General features: G+C 46.5%; 1 protein-coding gene across 1 annotated transcript in view; it reads right to left on the bottom strand.

Moving 5' to 3' along the window:
- The window catches only part of ANKRD31 (ankyrin repeat domain 31), a 120,024-nt gene that overhangs the window by 72,889 nt on the left and 26,354 nt on the right, over window positions 1-20,781 (bottom strand). Inside the window, exons 10-12 of the mRNA XM_034773229.1 lie at window positions 18,894-19,079; window positions 14,388-14,530; window positions 3,686-3,830 (exon numbers count right to left, since the gene is read on the bottom strand). Coding sequence (XP_034629120.1) covers window positions 3,686-3,830; window positions 14,388-14,530; window positions 18,894-19,079 — 474 coding nt within the window. The remainder of the gene's footprint in view (window positions 1-3,685; window positions 3,831-14,387; window positions 14,531-18,893; window positions 19,080-20,781) is intronic.

Genomic DNA, 20,781 nt, shown 5'->3' with positions numbered 1-20,781 from the left:
AGAAGTGGGTGGCAACCTCGGCAGCCATGAGACGGTTGAGTTCATGATCCTGACAAAAGGAAGAAAGGAGAGTAGCAAAATATGGACCTGGACCTCAGAAAATCAGACTTTGACTCCCTTAGGGAACTGATGGGCAGGATCCCCTGGGAAGCTAATATGAGGGGGCAGGGAGTCCAGGAGAGCTGGCTGCATTTTAAAGAAGGCTTATTGAGGGCACAGGAACAAACCATTCCGAAGTGCAGAAAGAACAGCAAATATGGCAGGCGACCAGCTTGGCTTAACAATGAAATCTTCGGTGAGCTTAAACTCAGAAAGGAATCTTACAAGAAGTGGAAATTTGGACAGATGACTAGGGAGGACTATAAAAATACTGTTCGAGCATACAGGGGTGTAATCAGGAAGGCCAAGGCACAATTGGAGTTGCAGCTAGCAAGGGATGTGAAGGGTAACAAGAAGGGTTTCTACAGTGTGTTAGCAACAAGAAGGTCATGGAAAGTGCGGGCCCCTTACTGAATGGCGGAGGCAACATAGTGACAGATGATATGGAAAAAGCTGAAGTACTCAATGCTTTTTTTGCCTTGGTTTTCACAGCCAAGGTCAGCTCCCAGACTGCTGCACTGGGCAACACAGTATTGGAGTAGGTGAGCAGCCCTCAGTGGTGTAAGAACAGGTTAAGGACTATTTAGAAAAGCTGGATGTGCACAAGTCCATGGGTCCAGATCTAATGCATCCAAGGGTGCTGAGGGAGTTGACTGATGTGATTGCAGAGCCATTGGCCATTATCTTTGAAAATTCGTGGCGATCGGGGAAGGTCCCAGACGATTGGAAAAAGGAAAATATAGTGTCCATATTTTAAAAAGGGAAGAAAGAGAACCTGGGGAACTACAGCCTCACCTCAGTCCCTGGCAAAATCATGGAGCAGGTCCTCAAGGAATCCATTCTGAAGCACTTGGAGGAGAGGAAGGTGATCAGGAACAGTCAACATGAATTCACCAAGGGCTAGTCATGCCTGACCAAGCTGATTGCCTTCTATGATGAGATAACTGGCTCTGTGGATATGGGGAAAGTGGTGGATGTGATATATCTTGACTTTAGCAAAGCTTTGGATAGGGTCTTCCACAGAATTCTTGCCAGCAAGTTAAAAAAGTATGGATTGGATGAATGGACTATAAAGTGGATAGAAAGCTGGCTAGATTGTCAGGCTTAACGGGTAGTGATCAATGGCTCAATGTCTAGTTGGCAACCGGTATCAAGCGGAGTGCCCCAGGGGTCGGTCCTGGGGCTGGTTTTGTTCAACATCTTTATTAATGATCTGGATGATGGGATTAATTGCACCCTCAGCAAGTTCGCAGATGACACTAAGATAGGGGGAGAGGTAGATATGCTGGAGGGTAAGGATAGAGTCCAGAATGACCTAGACAAATTGGAGGATTGGGCCAAAAGAAATCTAATGAGGTTCAACAAGGACAAGTGCAGAGTCCTGCACTTAGGAAGGAAGAATCCCATGCACTGCTACAGGCTGGGGACCGACTGGCTAAGCAGCAGTTCTACAAAAAAGGAACTGGGGATTACAGTGGATGAGAAGCTGGATATGAGTCAGCAGTGTGCCGTTGTTGCCAAGAAGGCCAACAACATACTGAGCTGTATTAGTAGGAGCACTGCCAGCAGATCAAGGAAAGTGATTATTCCCCTCCATTCGGCACTGGGTGAGGCCACACCTGGAGTATTTCGTCCAGTTTTGGTCCCCCCATTACAGAAGGGATGTGGACAAATTGGAGAGAGTCCAGCGGAGGGCAATGAAAATGATTAGGGGGCTGGGGCACATAACTTATGAGGAGAGGCTGAGGGAACTTGGCTTATTTAGTCTGCAGAAGAGAAGAAGGAGTGGGGACTTGATAGCAGCCTTCAACTACCTGAAGACGATGGAGCTAGGCTGCTCTCAGTGGTGGTAGATGATAGAAGAAGAAGCAATGGTCTCAAGTTGCAATGGGGGAGGTCTAGGTTGGATATTAGGAAACACTATTTCACTAGGAGTGTGGTGAAGCACTGGAATGGGTTACATAGGGAGGTGGTGGAATCTCCATCCTTAGAGGTTTTTAAGGCCCAGCTTGACAAAACCTTGGCTGGGATGATTTAGTTGATGTTGGTCCTGCTTTGAGCAGGGGATTGGACTAGATGACCTCCTGAGGTCTCTTCCAACCCTAATATTCTATGATTCTACCTGTTGGGAAGGTAGCTGCGAACTCCGCCATCCCCGGAATCGACAGCCAAATGCGACCAGACATTGTCATCACCAACGAGGACAGGAAGAAAATCATCATGGTGGACGTCACAGTGCCCTTCGAAAACAGGATCCCGGCTTTCCACGACGCCCGATCTCAAAAGCTGGAGAAATACACCCCTCTGGCCAACACCCTGAGAGCTAGGGGCTATGAGGTCCAAATTCACACGCTGATCATTGGAGCCCTGGGCGAATGGGACCCTGGTAACAAGTGAGTGCTGAGAGAATGTGGAGTTGGTTAACATTATGCTCGGCTGATGCAGCAACTTATGGTGTCGGACACCGTCTGGTGGTTGAGGGACATCTACATAGAACACATCACCGGACATCGACAATACCAGGAGGGATGAACTGGAGTGCCGATGAGAAGCACAGTCGGAAAAGTAACTCAAATACTTTCCTGATGAACTGTTTTTTTCTCTAAATGGGCAACCCTATCCTAAATTCTCAATTACGAGGGACAATCTTCATTCATTGATATATTTTGCTTTCTGCCACCAACTCTTTGTATAACTTTTTTCATGAGTACTGTATCCGAATGAATGGATGCTAGATATCTAAACTGTGTTATTAAATTCATTCACCTAAATTGGGGTTATTGCTGATTATTCCCTAGATATATCTTATGACTTTAAAAACAAACATTGTATTTGTGGATAATCTAAACACTATATCCAGATGTACAGACACTCTTTTCTCAACCTATGCATTTTATAATTTTTTTAACATTAGCTTTAATAAAATGTTTAGTCATATACTATTCAAATATAAACAAACGATACACAACTAAGACATGCTCAGAGTTTATCACCTTATCATTTTATTTCATCTCATGCATGCATGTTAATGAAGACAACCAACAAGAGGACTCTGCTCCAAGTCCGCTAGTACAGCGGTTCTTAACCAGGGATACTCAGAGGTCTTCCAGGGGGTACATCAACTCATCTAGATATTTGCCTAGTTTTACAACAGGCGACATAAAATGCACTAGCAACGTCAGTACAAACTAAAATTTCATACAATGACTTGTTTATACTGATCTATATACTACACACTGAAATGTAAGTACAATATTGATATTCCAACTGATTTATTTTATAATTATATGGTAAAAATGAGAAAGTAAGCAATTTTTCCGTAATAATGTGGTGTGATACTTTTGTATTTTTATGTCTGATTTTGCAAGCAAGTAGTTTTTAATTGAGATGAAACTTGGGGGTACACAAGACAAATCACACTCCTAAAAGGGGTGCAGTAGTCTGGAAAGGTTGAGAACCACTGTGCTAGTATATCAAGTGAGCGAAGTCCATAGAAGTGTTGGCTATAAGTAAGGGAATGTGACAATGGGATTTCTGTTGTTCTCTATCTAATAGTAATGAATATGCCAGAATAGCTCATTCCTACCTGATGTTGAACCTCTTCTAGATTTAGTTATATAACTTTCAAGCAGTTTCTTCATACGCTGGTCCGTAGCTTCATCAAAGGCACACTTCCCCGTCTCATTTTTGAATAACGGATCAGCTCCATACCAAAGCAGTAACTCTGCCACCTAGAGGTAAAACTTTTCAGATACTTTTTCTTCTAATATTTTATTTTCCACTCCTCTCTCCTCATATATGCTTCTCTGTGGTGTACACAGAAATACCTGCCGCTAGTGTTAAAATACCACTAGAGGTTTAAAATTCCCAGTAATGGGATTTACCAAGACCAGTTATTGCGCCCCCAAAATTCCTCTAAATACAAGTTTGTTCCAAAGCCTTCCATTTATTTTTTTCATTTTTGAAAGTTTGCTTCAGTGAATAACCAGCTGACTTTCTAAAATCAAGGTCCAATAATAGTGTTTTGTTAACATGGTGATTTCTTAAATTATTTTTAAAAGGTTAATGTCGTGAATAAGGCCATAGTAATTCTGTCCAATTTTACTCATTATCCAATAAGCGTGTGTAGAACAATTATTTTTAAGTATTAGAAAATTTACTCATAGATTCATAGACTTTAAGGTCAGAAGGGACCAGTATGATCATCTAGTCTGACCTCCCGCATGATGCAGGCCACAAAAGCTGACCCACCCCCTTTCCCTTGACTCAGCTGTTGAAGTCCCCAAATCCTGTGATTTAAGGACTTCAAGTTGCAGAGAATCCTCCAGCTAGCGACCCCCGCCCCATGCTGCGGAGGAAGGCGAAAAACCTCCAGGGCCTCTGCCAATCTACCCTGGAGGAAAATTCCTTCCCGACCCCAAATATGGCGATCAGTAGAACCCCGAGCATGCAGGCAAGATTCTCCAGCCAGACCCTCATTGACCATTGATACTATTTACCAGCGATGGCATGCTGTTGATTAATTGACTAAAATCACGTTATCTCATCAAACCATTCCCTCCATAAACTTATCAAGCTTAATCTTAAAGCCAGAGAGGTCTTTCGCCCCCACTGTTTCCCTCGGAAGGCTGTTCCAAAATTTCACCCCTTTGTAACTTAATGATTTCCTTTCTGGGACTTACTCCTCCCTCCCTCACTTCAGCACTATTGGGGTTTTGTTTCTCTCTCTCTCTGCATATCCAAGAGGCAGTTTAGTTCTTGGACTAGGTCACACCCTCTTCTAGTCACTAGGAGAGCACTTCCTAAATTCACAGTTTGCAGGTAATTCTGTCACTGACCCAGTTCGTTCTCTGCCTCCCCTACGCACCTAATGGTGAAGGAGAATTAAGTTAAAGGAGCACTCAATCCGCAGTGAAACCTTCTCTAAAGCAAAAAGAACAGGAGTACTTGTGGCACCTTAGAGACTAACAAATTTATTAGAGCATAAACTTTCGTGGACTACAGCCCACTTCTTCGGATGCATATAGAGTGGAATAAATATTGAGGAGATATATATACACACATACAGAGAGCATAAACAGGTGGGAGTTGTCTTACCAACTCTGAGAGGCCAATTAAGTAAGAGAAAAAAACTTTTGAAGTGATAATCAAGATAGCCCAGTACAGACAGTTTGATAAGAAGTGTGAGAATACTTACAAGGGGAGATAGATTCAATGTTTGTAATGGCTCAGCCATTCCCAGTCCTTATTCAATCCTTTGTTGATTGTGTCTAGTTTGCATATCAATTCCAGCTCAGCAGTCTCTCGTTGGAGTCTGTTTTTGAAGTTTTTCTGTTGTAATATAGCCACCCGCAGGTCTGTCACTGAATGACCAGACAGGTTAAAGTGTTCTCCCACTGGTTTTTGAGTATTATGATTCCTGATGTCAGATTTGTGTCCATTAATTCTTTTGCGTAGAGACTGTCGGTTTGGCCAATGTACATGGCAGAGGGGCATTGCTGGCACATGATGGCATATATCACATTGGTAGATGTGCAGGTGAACGAGCCCCTGATGGTATGGCTGATGTGATTAGGTCCTATGATGATGTGGACGTAGAAGAAAATAACAGAACACCACTAGCTGTCACCTTCAGCCCCCAACTAAAACCTCTCCAGCGCATCATCAGAGATCTACAACCTATCCTGAAAGATGATCCTTTACTCTCACAGATCTTGGGAGACAGACCTGTCCTCGCTTACAGACAACCCCCCAACCTAAAGCAAATACTCACCAGCAACCACACATCACTGAACAAAACCACTGACCCAGGAACCTATCCTTGTAACAAAGCCCGATGCCAACTCTGTCCACATATCTATTCAAGTGACATCATCATAGGGGTGGAAGTTTTTTGTCAGCAGGAGAGCGCTCTCCTGCCGACAAACAGCGGCTACATTGTGCACCTTTTAGCAGCACGGCGGTAGTGGCACAGCTAAGTTGCTAAAAGGTGCGTAGTGCAGACATAGCCTTACTTACCCAGTATTAGTTGGGACTTCTATCCACGTAATGTACTTATACCATTCTCATTACTGTATTATCCAAGGACCTCACAATCTTTACTATATTCTTCCTCACCACATTCTTGCGGGGTAGGGAAGTATCCCCATTTTACAGATAGGAAACTGAGGCAAAGAGAGACTAAATGACTTACCCGAGATCACACAGGAAGCTTGTGGAAGGGCAGAAAATTGAACCTGTGTTTTGCAGGTCCCAGATGAACACCCTAATTATGGGATCAGTGACTGACCTTGAGAAAGCAGGTCAATTTTCTTCTGGATTTGGAGAGCTGGAGAAGATTTTAGGGATAGAACTTGCTACTGCCCACCAAAAAAGCTACAAATCCTGAGATGAATAAAGGTTAGGTAGGAGCAATGAATCGCTCTCTGGGCAATGCTGGAGACAGACGTTCTGACAGGTGGTGGAAAAAGTATGGCTTAGATTCAGTCTACATTCCAGAGTTAGGTCGACATAAGGCAGCTTATGTCAACCTAACTATGTCAGTATCTACACTACAGCATTGCTCCCGCCACGGTAAATGGCCTACTACTCCGACATAATAACTATGAGAGGCGTAAGGCTTATGTTGGTGTAGGTAGAGCTGTGAGCTGTGAAAGTGACAAGAAAGATGGCTCCCAGCTCCCCAGCCAGGCTGCTGCCAGGTCTCCGCTCCCCACTAGGAACCATGCCAGTGAGGTCCCAGCTCCCCACCAGGAACATGGCAGCTGGATTCCAGGCAGGGATCTCCCTGCCGGAGGCAAGAAGCCCTGGGTGGCTTTCCCCCTGCTCCTGGCTGGAAGCAGATAGGCAAGAAGCCTGTGGGGCAACTGGGCTCCCAGAGGGGCATGGACCTGCGTGGAGCTGAAAGCCCTGGCTCTCAGCCCCCGACACTGCTCCTCTTCAGTCAGTGGAAGCGCTCGTGCTGAGGACACGCACCACTGACAGAAGGAATAATTACTGTGGTGGCTGTTTGTCGACCTAACATAGGTTGACGTTAGGGCGGCAGTCAGGCCGTGATTGGGGCGACACGTCCAGGTCTTCAGCGGCAGCTCAATCGGGTTTTTTTTTTTTTTCCCCCCTCAAGGATTGAACTCACAACCCTGGGCTTAGCAGGCTAATGCTCAGGCCAATGCTCAAACCACTGAGCTTTCCCTCTCCCCCTAATCTGTGTCTGTGGACCCCTAAGCCTTGCAGAAAATGTGATTCACATACGCATTTGTCCCTTTTGGGGGGCAAAGTATTGGGATGAGGGTGCCATTGATGGCCCCTGCATAGTTTGGAAGCCCCATCCTCTGAAATCCAGCTATTATTTCTGGAACTTTTCTTGTGACACCCACCTGTGAGTAGATCACAGTGTTAACTGCCTCACAAACCTGCACAACTGTGACCCCAACAATGGACTTTCCAACCCCAAAGTGACATGCAGCAGATCTGGTGGTGCCAGCTTCCATAGGGCAACAGCATCCTGCTTCTGAACTGGTATGGCTTCCCTGAATTGAGTGTTCTGGTGCCGGAAGTTTGATGCAAGTTCCTCACATGGCTCTATGAAGGTCTGTTTTCTCATTTGGAAGTTCTGAAGCCACTGCTGGTCATTCCAGGTTTCCAAAATGATGTGATCCCAGCACACCATGCCGGTTCTCCGGCACCAGAAGTGATGGTCCACCCAAGGACATACCTTGGTAACACTGGCATTCACCATATCAGTACCATGTGAGCTGAATGGTTATTGACCCTCATGGTCAGCTGACTTCAGTGTATCAGAATGTTCTGCCCAAATTCCATCCAACATCTCACCAGTCGCCTACTCCACTGCATAACCATTTGTCCCACAGTAAGAAACAGGAACAGAATCAGATCGTTATCTCATTGCTAAATGTCTTCCACCTGCTTTTTCAGGGAATAACAGTGAGGGGCAATATGATTAGGAACTGCCATCAGCAAATGTGTGAAGGCATGGGATAGTACCCACAACACACAGCAAAGCAGTTCCTAGAGTGTTTCCCTCTGTTGCACAGAATCCTGGATACAGCCCCTGAAATAGTAGCACTAATCTTATGTAACAACAGTGGCAGTATGGACATGTATATACGTGTTACATTTCTTTATACCTGTGTCCAGCACAGCATATGCAGGCACTTGGGGCAGGTTTGGGGAGCATATATGAGCCCGTACACAGTCCAATGTTCAAGGATGCAAGCCAGTGTAGACAGAGCATCATTTTCCTTCCTCACTCGTTCCATACTTGACATTAATGATTGTCTCTTCTCCACCACTCACTTTCTCCCTTTCATTTCCTCTCTCTCTCTCTCTCTGTGTGTGTGTGTGTGTGTGTGAGAGAGAGAGAGAGAAAGAGAGAGAGAGAGGTAAGAGCTTAGGGAGAGAGGAAAGGACAGGCAAAAAGAAGAGAGGAAGAAGTGAGAGAGACAGAGAAATGAAGAAATTTATCAGCAAGGGCTAGAGAGAGGAAGGGGGAGCACAGTGGAACTTTCCCCCCACTAGTGCCTGCTAGCAGGGTGTCCAGCTGTGCAAGCATTTAGCCTAGAGGGAAACAATGAATTACACCCAGGGAAATATTACTGTCTAATCACTGGTCTGAATTATTTTCTGCTCACTTTGCACTAAAGCATTATGTTAACAGGGTGTGAGTCATTTAAGTTTGAATTACTTTATTGCCACATTTTCATAAATGTGTGTGTAGTTTGTGTGTAAATTCTACAGCTGTGCATGCAAATTAGTAGCGTGCACTTTTGCATGCACAATTATGAAAACTGGCCCTTCTTGTTATAATACACTGAAGAGAAATCTACTCCTATGGTCTTAAGTAGTAAGTCAACTGAATAATCAATGTTAGAGTGGATTTATTGGGCTCTGTTATTATCTATGCTCTAGTTTCATAACACATTTCTGGATTCTGACCTCTCTTCCAGTCTGGCATTAGTGGGCTTTGCCTCTCTCTCTGAACATACAGAACATACACAGTTCAGATTTGCGCAGGAGCTCTGGGACTAAGGACATGTCTATACTACAATTTTACGCAGAGTCGGCTCCAGCTTTAGGGATCTGGGGCAAAAAATTGGTCCTACTAGTGAAGGCAGGGGACTGGACTCAATGACCTTTCAAGGTCCCTTCCAGCTCTATGAGATAGGTATATCTCCATTTATTATTAAAAGCAGATTCATAACTACAAACGTGGGAAATACTAGAAAGGTTCATGACACCAGAGTGCTGAGGTGATCAGGATTGTACTTGAAGGGAGGAGGACTTTATTCCCCAGAAACGATGGTTCTGTACAGTGTGTCTGTGCCAACTGTTATTTTGGGGTACCCTGCATACCCACTCCTAACTTGTCTCATGAAGCCATTTCCCAACACCAATGACACTGGAAAAGGGGAATTCAATTACAAGCTCTGCAGAATGGTTATGGTGTGTGTGTGTTTGCTAGGCTGGAAGCTCATTGACGCTGCCTACACACCTATCTGGATGTCAGTGTCAAAATGGCCATTCATATACTCATCCCCTACTGCACACTCCATAACATTTGTGAGGGTAAAAGAGGAGTGTTTCCATTCCAAGTGGGCTCACAAGTCTGATTTGCAAACTTTTATAGAAAACCAGATCCCACCCACGTGCACATTGGTCCTGGTTCCCAGCGGGCAAGGGAAATTATGAACACCATACAGGCACACATCTTGCCACAGCAGAGAGGCAGAGGGTGACATCTGCCAGTGCTGAGGGATACCTTCCCACCTTATACAGCTGCTGGGAATACATATAAGGGAACATTGGTGCCTATTTGTGGGGCTACATAGCTTGTGAGGGTTTCGTTTCCCTGTAGCCAAAGATCATTTACTGTTCGTTCCTGTGACATTGCACACATTAAAGACAATTATAACCCAGTGGAGATGTCCTGTTAACACCTTAGGGTTGAGTCTGTGCTGTGAAGGGTGGCAGCCAAGTTGTAATGTGGTCTTTGTGCAATGATTTTGTCTTCACTATTCACACTTGTTTATAAACCTGTTATTGGGAGCACTCAATCTCTCTTACCAACCTTATGAAGATTTCCTGGTGCAGAGGTGAGTATTCAGCCATTCTGCATGGTATGCAGTCATTTTGTTTTTTGACCGTTCATTGTCAGCAGTCCTAATTGCATTTAGGGGCTGTTACAGAGCACTAATCCCTATTACCACTGAAGCTGGTTAAGCTTTCAGTGGGAACTGGGGGGCATTTATGAACAGGGTAGTGGCAGATGGTGTCATTGCCTGTGTTGCTACTGGTACTGTTTCAATTTTCTGCATGTGAACTAATCCATACAGATGTTCATCTACCCATTTTCTGTGTTTCCGACTTCCGTTGCGTTGAAAACTAGTAGCACTTTCTGTAAGAACACAATACTAACTGCACTTTCTCATCCCTCCCATGTATCCTTGGGACTTAGTATAGTTCTGAGCCTCAGGAGGGAGGGTTTGGTGGGGGACAGACAGAAAAGTATTCGCAGTATCATGGCATCAAATAATTATATACCATTCAATTTCATGTGCTGTGAATTGTGGGGCCCAATTCTGAATCTGAAATCATCTGCAGCTCACCAAACTTAGGAAGGAGGGGCCACACACAAGTCTAGGAAACGATAATATTTATTAAAAGTATTAGATAGAATGGGTAATTGAAATAATTTTTAAAAGGAAGGGTCAAAAACAAATCTTTAAAAAATAAAGGGAATGCAAGTGAGAACACCAGCCATATATTACTGACTCTGTATCTGTCTCCTTGACCACCTCCTGACAAGAAGGAATGACAGGAGAAAGTGACTTTTGGAGAAAAACGGGAATGTCTCCTGTAAGGGACTTGGGGGATGGGCACTTGGTGGGGTTCTGGAACTCCTGCAGACTCATCATTCCCGTCCTGGTCACTCAGCAGAGTTCCCTGGGAGGGGTTTTGGGTGCTAGTGGTGGGTGAAGCCCGAGGAGTCCTGCAGGCTTTGTTCTTCTCCCAGTCACTTAGGGGGGGTTCTTGAAACAAGATCCTCTGGCTCAGCAGCATCCTGCTTGGCAGCTGGAGGAAGAAATGGAGGTGGCGGTTCATGGACTGGTTCAGTAGCCTCGGCAGCAGGTTGACCTTGAACTCATTCAGCCACAAGTCCAATGGGGGAATGCTCCCATTCTCTGTGCTGTGCTTCCTACTCCATGAACCAGTACATCAGTGTCTCTTCCTGATGAAGTGCCCAATCCTTCCACGCCCAGAGGAATTGAAATGGTTCCTGGTTTCCCCTGCCCATGCCTATATGCAGCTCTTCCTGGGTTCTTCTCTGTCGATCTCTGGGGCATTGCTCCAGCCCTCTTTGTGGAGGTTTCACTCCCAGGAACTGAAGGTCCTACCAACTGAAAGAGAAGGGTAGAATTACCATTTTTGTCCTTGGGAAAAAGCTCAGAAATCCCCCCACACAACATAACTTTACTGTAGAAGGCCACAATATTGATACTTTTCAGCATTCCATGAATGTGACTTTTAAACGATCCTTGGTTCTTAGGCAACTTTTGTAGCCCATGAGGAAGGAGCACAGGCTACTAATGGTAAATAAACTGTACTAATATTTTTTAAAAATGTAAATGTTCATAGTGTCTCAAGGTAGTGGGCAGGGGGAAGAGAGAGTGGCAGTTCCTTCCAGGGTGCTAAAGTTACTAGTTTGCAATTCCTTTTTTAAAGGCTGGCTAACATTTGGAGAACATAGCTGTTTCCAAGAGACCAGAATGGAAAAGAGAAGTGGCTCTCTGTCCTGTGGAGGAGATCTGCAATCTATGCCAGAGAGATGTTTCTGCTAATGGTCACTCCTCTACATATTGCTAAATGAAGGGGGTTGGTCAGCTATGAAAGTGGATCAAGCAGAGTTGCACTGCTGTAAAACCTCAAGACCCAGCTAGAGTTTCTGCTACCCTGGAAACTTGCTGAAATATGCTTGTGCAGCATAGCTCAGTGCAGGGAGAGGCAACACACCAGGGACAGGGACAATAACAATTTTGTAATCTTCCAAGGGAGAAAAGACTGCTGTGACTAACATTTCCTCAGAGAACCAAAGTGTTTTAGAACGGAGTTCTGTTCCCTTCCCATTCCCAGACCTAACATCCCCTCCATCCACCCACCCCATTCCACATAGCTGCCTCTTGCAAGGTGATGGTAAGCTCAGGCAGGTGGGAGAAGCACTGAAACTGTGTAATCTTTAAAAGACAAAAGACAGCTGTTACTAACTTTAGACAACCTACTATAAGCTTTCTACAACTGTCCCATCCCCAACTGGGATTTTTCTAACCTGACCCCTTCCTTCCCATGGTCTGTGCAGCCCCAGAACCTTTGCTGTCTGACTGCTGGCCAAGAAATACACAAACACAGGGGCAATGATTTTTCCTGAATAATCTGTTTTTAAGAAATAGCTTTATCCAAATGCATAATACAGGTTTGTCAGAAATCAATAAAATCATTGATTTATAACTATGTCTTGCTTGGGGACTGTTGCGGGGAGGGGAAGCAAGGGCTGGCTGGAGCAGGGGAGAGTTAGAGGAGTTTGGTAGGGAGAGGGGGCATGACAATTCCATGGCTTTCAGCACTGCAGTTCAAACTCACAGACACATAGCAATGCATGGCATATTATCCAGAGGGGAATAGTCAGTGCACAGTATTTCAAATTTAGCACAAGATGAAGAGGGGTTATTGGCAGGGAAGGTCCATTGTAACTTACCAGCCTTAGGTTTTGGTTCCTGCCGTGACTCAGGATCCTCCTTGGGTTCATCGGGGTAGGTGGCTTCCTCAACAGGCTCCACCAGAGAGAGGTGCAGAATCACATGCTCTTCATCCTCCATGTCTTCTGGGGTACCCTCCATGGTCCGTGATGCCTCATCACTCTAGCCCTCATCAGTATCCGATTGGACAATGAGGCTGGTGAGGTTGAGGGTGGGATCATGAACCACTTCTGGTTCTGCACCAGGAGCCCTTGACAGCACCTGGTCAAGCTCCTCATAGAAGGGGCATGTACAAGAAGTCGTCCCAGAGAGACAGTTTGAGTCTTTTGTGCTCCTGTATCGAAGCCTTAACTGGTTCACGTGTTCCCGGCACTGGGCTGGAGTCCCCTCAATGCCTGCCTGCTCCAGCCTCCATGAAATTTCCCGGTACAGGTGTATGTTCCTGCCACTCTGGCTCAAGTCATGGAAGACAGTGCACTCTGACCACACATTGAAAAGCACCTAAGTGTGCTCAGTGGGCCAAGTGGCTGCTCTCAGAGCAGGATGCATTTTCACCTGTGTTGATCTGTATGAGTTCAACGGAAAGCTGGTCACTGCAGCACGCTACTACCACTGAAAACGGTGGGAAAGGAACCTTTATAGAGTGGGTAAGGGTCAGGAAGAAAAGGGTTCAATGCATTGTCAGAATGGGAGTGGAGGACTATTGAAACTTGAGTCCTGGTACAAGGCCCTTACCCACACCCCTCAGGCACACTACCTTGCTCACTCTCTACACTCCTTCAGACACATGATTTAGGGTTCAGGTGTGGGTTATGACACAACCGCATGCATAGGCACGTGTACAGTTACTAATATGGAAATAGTTCTTAATCAATGGAGAGGAAGGAAATAAAGATTATGAGTGACCAAAGAGGTAGCAAGAATAAGGGAAAGGGCAAAGTAAGTGGAGGAGATAATATAGCAGGAGAAACTATATCCATAAGTTTTAAACTTGAGCTCTAGAAGCCATTTGTTATGCACACAGGGGAAAAAATAGAAAAAATATTGGTGTCAGTCCAGATCAAAACGCTGATCTACTTTCAGTCCAATATTTTGTCTCCAACAGCAGTCTCATACTTCAAAAGGCAGTACAAAAACCATATTCAATTGTGCAATAATGTGTTTTGATGTCCTCAGACAAACTGAAGCATGAGACTTGTAGCATTATCAATTTAGATTACCTTTTCTGTGCTGTTTTAGTATACAATTTAGTAAAATATCCCAAAAAACAGTTAGAAAAATGCAGCTAATTTCTGCTATCACACACTAAAGAACAAATCTGTAAAGTGTTGCTCATGATTTTATCTGAAGTTGGGCAACAAGAATTCCAAATACCTTGAAATCTTAAAATGTAACCCTAAATTCTAAATAATTAGCAGCACATGTAATGAAACTGAAATGATAGGTGACCTCCCTGACCCAATCACAGAAATTTTTTATATGTAAAATGTAGTTTGTGCCCAAATATAGAAATCATACCGCATAATGTCCCTCTTTAACTGCATCCTGTATTGGTGTTACTTGTTCACTTCCTTTACAGTTAACATCAGCTCCTGCTTTCAAAAGCTCATTTGCTGTCTTATAAAAACCTGCCAAACTGGCTTCATGTAGTGGAGTCCATCCTATGACAGAGGAAAATTGTCAACTAAATCTTACATTTCCTATTTGAATAATATTCTTGACACCAATTTTTATCAATTTTGCAGACTATTTGATAAAGTTTTAATTTTTAAGATAGTCTAAATTTATTAGAAATTGCAATATTTTAAGAATAAGTTGACCATGTGACAAATTTTTATATGGTTCAAAAGTGATGTAGATGAGAGATCCTAACTGCCAAAATCTGCACTTACCTAAGAACTGCATGCCATTATAACAAATGTAGATGTTAGATTATGTATTGGCTCAAAAAGGAAAGAAAACTTAACCTTTACATACCGGCAATTTCTCTGTGAATGAAACTTTTACACCCTGGGTATGTCTAACCAGTAGTTGGGATGTATAACTCCCAGCATGGGTAGACATACATGTGCTAGCTCTGTTTGAGCAAGCATGCTAAAAATAGCAGTGGGGCTACAGCAGCATGCGGGGCGGCTTGGGCTAGCTACCTGAGCACAAGCTCATCTGAGGTACTAGACAAGCCACTGCTATTTTTAGCATGCTAACTCAAGCACAGCTAGCACGTGTAAGTCTACCCAAACGGGGAATTATACCTCCCAGCTGCTATATAGATATACCTGACAACCCTTTTATGTGGTCTTGTTATTTAGTCAGTCACACTGAAGATGATAATTTACAGAGAAGTGAGAAAATAAAGAAACTGAGCTATGAATAATACAACATATGTTCCTGTCTCAGGAACAGACACTAGCAATTAATAATGGTGGGGATCATGTTGATGGTCCTTTTCAGTATCTCCAAGCATCATTAAATGTATAAACTCGTAGACTTTAATGCCCCATTGTGATCACCTAGTCTGACCTCCTGCTTTAAGAACATCTAAGAATGGCTGGAAAATGAGAAATAACGTGATGAAAAATGTTTATTCATTTTTCTTTTCCCTTTCTGGTCATATGGAGCAAATCAAACTTCCACCTTTGTGGACAGCAGAACTGTAGCAATCAAAGGTTGAGTAGCAGGTGGAGCAGAGATGCTCTGCATGGGGAGGGAGGGAGGGAAATCTGGGTCTGAGGCAGTAGCGTAGCTAGGGGGGAGCAAGGGGAGCGCCTGCTCCCCCGAGCCCAGAATTCCGCACCGCTCCATCTTTCGCATGCGCCGAAATGCCGCCGAAAGACGGAGCGGCACATGCACAGGGCTGCCAAAATTATTCTTATTTCGGCGTCCCTGCACATGCGCCGCTCCATCCTTCGGCGGCCCTGCTCCGCAGTGCCCGGAGTAGCAGCGCTCTGCCCAGCGCTCCGGCTGGGGGAGCCAGACCCTGGCTCACAGCACTCAGGACAGCACTCCGCCCGGTGGAGAGGAGCCGGGGGGCTCGTGGTGCTCTGGGAGGCGCTCCGGCTGTGGAAGCGGGGCCGGCACTCAGGCCGGCCGGGGGAGCGGGCTCCCGTCGCTCCAGCCGGCAGAGCGGGGCCAGGACTCAGGGCGCTCTGCTCAGGACTCCGGCCCTAAGAGTGTGGCCGAGGGTCTCGGCGCCCCGGACAGCACTCCAGATGGGGAAGCGGGGCCCACTCTCTTCCGACGCTCCGTCCGGGGGAACGAAGCCGCGGGCTCCCATCACTCCGGCTGGCGCAGCAAGACTGCGGGCTCCCGTCGCTCATCCCCGGCTGTGGCTGTGAGAGCGGGGCTGGGACTCAGGGCGCTCTCCCCGGGACTATATAGCCTTGAGAGCATGGCTGGGGGTCTCGGTGCCCCTGACAGCGCTCCGGATGGGGAAGCAGGGCCCGCGCTCTGCCCAGGGGAGCGGGGCCGCCGAAAAAATAATAATTTCGGCAGCCTTGCGCATGCGCTGCTCCGTCTTTCGGCGTCATTTCGGCGCATGCGCAGGGCCACTGAAATGCCGCCGAAGGACTGGCGCCTTTTTTCTCTGCCGCTCCTCCTCGGCAGCAACCCTGGCTACGCCACTGGGCTGAGGGCATAGGTGCCAACTCCGTGGGAAAAAATGGTGGGTGCTGAACACCCACTGGCACCCCTGAGATCAGCACCTGCCCCTCCCCCTAGTGCTTCCTGCCCACCAGCAGGCCCCACCGATCAGCGCTGCGGGGGAAGGGGCAAGAAGCGAGGGCACAGCACGCTTGGGGTGGGGGCGGAACTGGGCGTGGAAGGGGCGGGGCAGAGCAGAGGTGGGAAGAAGCAGGGTGGGGTGGGGAATTGGGGGAAGGAGTGGAGTGGGGGCGGGGCCTGGGCAGAGCCGGGGGGGGGAGCACTCCCCAGCAGATTAGAAACTCGGCGCCTATGGCTGAGGGGGCTGGTTGGGTTCTCTGCATTGGGAGCATGGGGAGCTACTGACACTTAGCAGGAGGTAGATGTTCCTATCTGCTCCCCGGCCCAATCCCATGAGCCACAGCAGCTGCTCCAGCCCCACCAGTCCCACTTTCACCTCCACCCTCCTATGCATGCACACAGCTTACAAGGAACGACATGTTGGGGCAGAAACATATATCAGCCTCTAAAATATTTCCATTTACTTGTGAGGGCATTCTGCACCAAAAAATTTAAATTTATACACCAAAAAATGAAAAATTCTGCACACAATATTTTAAAATCCTGCAAATTTTATTTGTCAGATAAATGTGGCAGTTCCAGGATGGCATTGGGGAGCACAGGCCACTGGCTGCACAGAGGTGGGAGATCACTCTGCAGCTCCCTCCGGGACACAGACTCAATGGTGAGGCTGCACCCAACCCTGACACCGTGCAAGGACCAGGCCTGCCCCAGAAACACGCCAGGGCCCTGCCCCTCTGTGCCAGGGGCACCAGGTGTGGGCATGCAGACTCAGCCTGGCAGGATCCAAGTGCGGAGGGACTTAGTGTGAGGGGAACCAGGTGTAGGTTGAGAGGGTTCTGTGTGAGGCAATCTGGGGTTGGGCAGCTCAGTGGGGGATCTGTGTGTGCGCGATCTGGATGCACAGGGGTTCTGGGTGCAACAGTAATGAGACTCTGCAGGGAGGTCAAGACCAAAGTGGGGGCTTAGTGAGGATGGGAATCCAGGTGCTGCTGGTTGGGGCTCGGTGGGGTGGGGATCCAGGTGACTCATCGCAGTGGTACAAGTGCAGGGGGAGTGGAACTTGGCAGGAGAGGTTCTGGGTGTGTGTGGGGAGGTGAGGCTCAGCCAGAGGGTCTGGGCATGAGGGGATCTGGATGCATGTGGGATTGGGCGGATGGGGGAGCAGCTCCCCCTACAGGGATCCCTCCTCCTGAAGCTGAGGAGCGGGGTTGGGGAGGGAGTTTGCAGAGCTTCCTGCAGCCTGGGGAGAAATCTGACCTAGCTCTGAATGCTGTGCAGGGGAAGAGGAAGTCTTGTCCTCCCCAGCCCAGCCGGAATAGCAGCTGAGCCCGGCACAGGGTAGGAGCCACTAGCCAGGTCTTCCCCAGTCCTGCCCCCACCTCACAGTGATTTCTCTCTCTGCCAGCTGCCCTGGGCACCCAAAACATACTGCTGGGGAGGGTCACATGACCACTCTTGTGGCTGCCCTTTGCTTCCCCCTCAGAAAGTCATTTTTCTGCGGGGAAGCAAAGAAATCTGTGGGGGGACATGAATTCTGCACATGTGAGGTGGCACAGAATTCCCCCAGGAGTATTCCATTGCAGGGGAACTAGGCCCCACTCCCACTCACCTTCGTTCTGCCACCCAGGCAGCGATTCCACTCAATGGAGGAAAGAGGATTTGGGAAAGATGAAGGCAGTATGTAAGCCCTGAGCTGCACTGACCATAGCTGTGTGTGAATTCCCTGTATGGCAGTCCTCTTATTGAATCAGTAGAGTGAACTGAGGGAGAGGATAGAAGATCCAGCCCCGAGTGCTTTCCAATCCTCCTTCCATCACTTCCTGCATCAAAACACACTAAGGTTCCGTTGACCACAGTAGCTTTTTCCTTCAACCATATCCCCGAAGGTGGAGATACCTCAGTACATATCTAGAGTGTTGGTTGGGCTCTACATTTGACACAATCCTTTTCCCATTTAAGTCAAGGGCAAAACTCTCATTAACTTCAAAAGGAACAAGATTGAATCCATCAAGCCAAACTCTGGGCTGTTTTACAGATTGTGCATGCCAGAAGGGTATAAAATCAGTGCATTAACATGGAGTTTTTGAGGTAATGTCTATATTACATATATAGGTCTACACATTTATTACCTGTCTTGTGAGAACTTACAAGGACTTAAACTAATAAGAATTCAAAAAAGTGGTGGATCAACTCTAAAACATCTTTCTGTTTGTGATCTGGTAGCATTAACATTTATTACTTATGCTTATATATTTGTTATAAAAGATATACAATTATCTTTTAACTGGAATTGAAACTTACCAGCATAATCCTGAGTATTTACATTTGCACCAACTTTTATAATTTTGCGTACAAGGTCTATATCATCTTCAGCAACAGCTTTATGCAGTAAGGTCTCACCAAAAAGATTTTTCCGATAGATTTTTGAAAGAGGAATGGAGGCAACAGGTGCAGTATTTGAAATTTTTTTAACAGAGGTTTGTTTTGCTGAAAAACATAAAATAAAGATCTGGTAAACTGAAAAAATATATTTGATTATTGTTTTGGCCTCAGCACTACAGTTAGCATACAAGTTTTCTGAAGAAAAATCTTGTCAACAGGAATTTTTGCCCAACTACTAACCTGCCAAAAACAGACATTTCAGAAAGTTGCTCCTTCAGTAAAATACGTAAACATCAATCTCACTTACTAAAGATTTTATTTAACCCCATAAACTTTGCACTAATCTCCTGATATCAAATAGGTTCAATGCACAGAATGAAAGAATATGGCTTTTAAACAGGGTTTTTTTTAAACTCTTGGCTGTCTACATTCTAGACAAAGTGCATTAATCATTTTCAACAAGTTGGATCAAATCTGCTATCCTGCGCTACAGTTCCTTGAAAGAAAAGCAGTCAATATATAGCTAGTTGCTTAGTCACTCTTCTCTTCCTTACCAAACCTATGACATCTATTAGCAATTATTTTATGTTTTGTGTTTTACGTATGTTTCTAAGTTTACAAAACAAAATATAGAAACAAACACTATTATTATACTTTGGAACAAATCCTGCTTTCCATTATGCACCCATGGAAGGATTCAAATGCAGTGGAACCATTTCTACTGTACTGGGGCACAAGACTACACTTTACCAACAGTGGGGAATTCTTGCATGCTCCCTTCGTGCTGTGGAGAAGTGTTCCAGGGCTGCTGTCTATGCTGGAAGGCAGAAGGATGGGGATGGATTATGGCCAGGCAGGAGGCATGGCAAGGGCACGAGCATGGTTCATGCATTGTGCAGCTCCAATAGCTTAAAATTTTGCTCATGTGGGAGTAGAGAGCTACCCCTCTCCATATTCTGTGGTTGCAGGCTGCACAAGCAGCCTGGCTAGTTGTGGCTAAAGATTCCAATCTTCAAACTTTTGATATTTTTGAAATGGAGGAAAGTCCATGTACATGAGTGGTCTCTAACCTTTATACACACAAGATCACTTTTTGAATGTAAGTGCAACCCAGGACTTACTTGAATGTAAGTGCAACCCCGTCCCTTCCGAGGCTCTGGGGTGCAGGCTCTGGGCAAGAGGTTCGGAGTGTGGGATGGGGCTCCAGGCTGAGCCTGGGCACGGGGTTGGGGTGCAGGAGGGGATATGGGGTGCTGGCTCCAGGAGGGGGCTCAGGGCTGGGGTGCGGGCTCCCGCAGGCCGCACTTACCTCGGGCGGCTCCTGGTCAGTGGCGGCATAGCGGGCCTAAGGCAGGCTCACTGCCTGCCCCGGCCCCACACCACTCCCGGAAGGGGCCAATGCACCCCTGCAGCCCCTGAGGGGGGCACGTGGCTCCACGTGCTGCCCCTCCCTGCAGGCACCGCTCCTGCAGATCCCATTGGCCACAGTTCCCCATTCCCGGCCAATGAGAGCTGCCAGGGAGATGTTTGCAGGCAGGAGCAGCACATGGAGACCCCTGCTCCCCCTCCCCCAGGGCCATGGGGGCATGCTAGCTGCTTCCAAGAGCAGTGTGGGGCTGGGGCAGGCAGGGAGCCTGCCTTAGTGGCAGCCCCGCTGCAGCCAGAGATTGCGATCAACTGGTAGAATCTCCAGAATTGACCAGTCAATCGCGATTGACCGGTTGGTGAACACTGACGTACATTAATTTGCTCTATGCAATAGGATTTGGCCATATAACTACAGCCAATCATGATGAAAACAGAAAAA

This window comes from Trachemys scripta, chromosome 6 (assembly GCF_013100865.1).
Source record: "Trachemys scripta elegans isolate TJP31775 chromosome 6, CAS_Tse_1.0, whole genome shotgun sequence".
Taxonomy (NCBI): domain Eukaryota; kingdom Metazoa; phylum Chordata; order Testudines; family Emydidae; genus Trachemys; species Trachemys scripta.
This window is presented reverse-complemented; position numbering and strand designations above follow the sequence as displayed.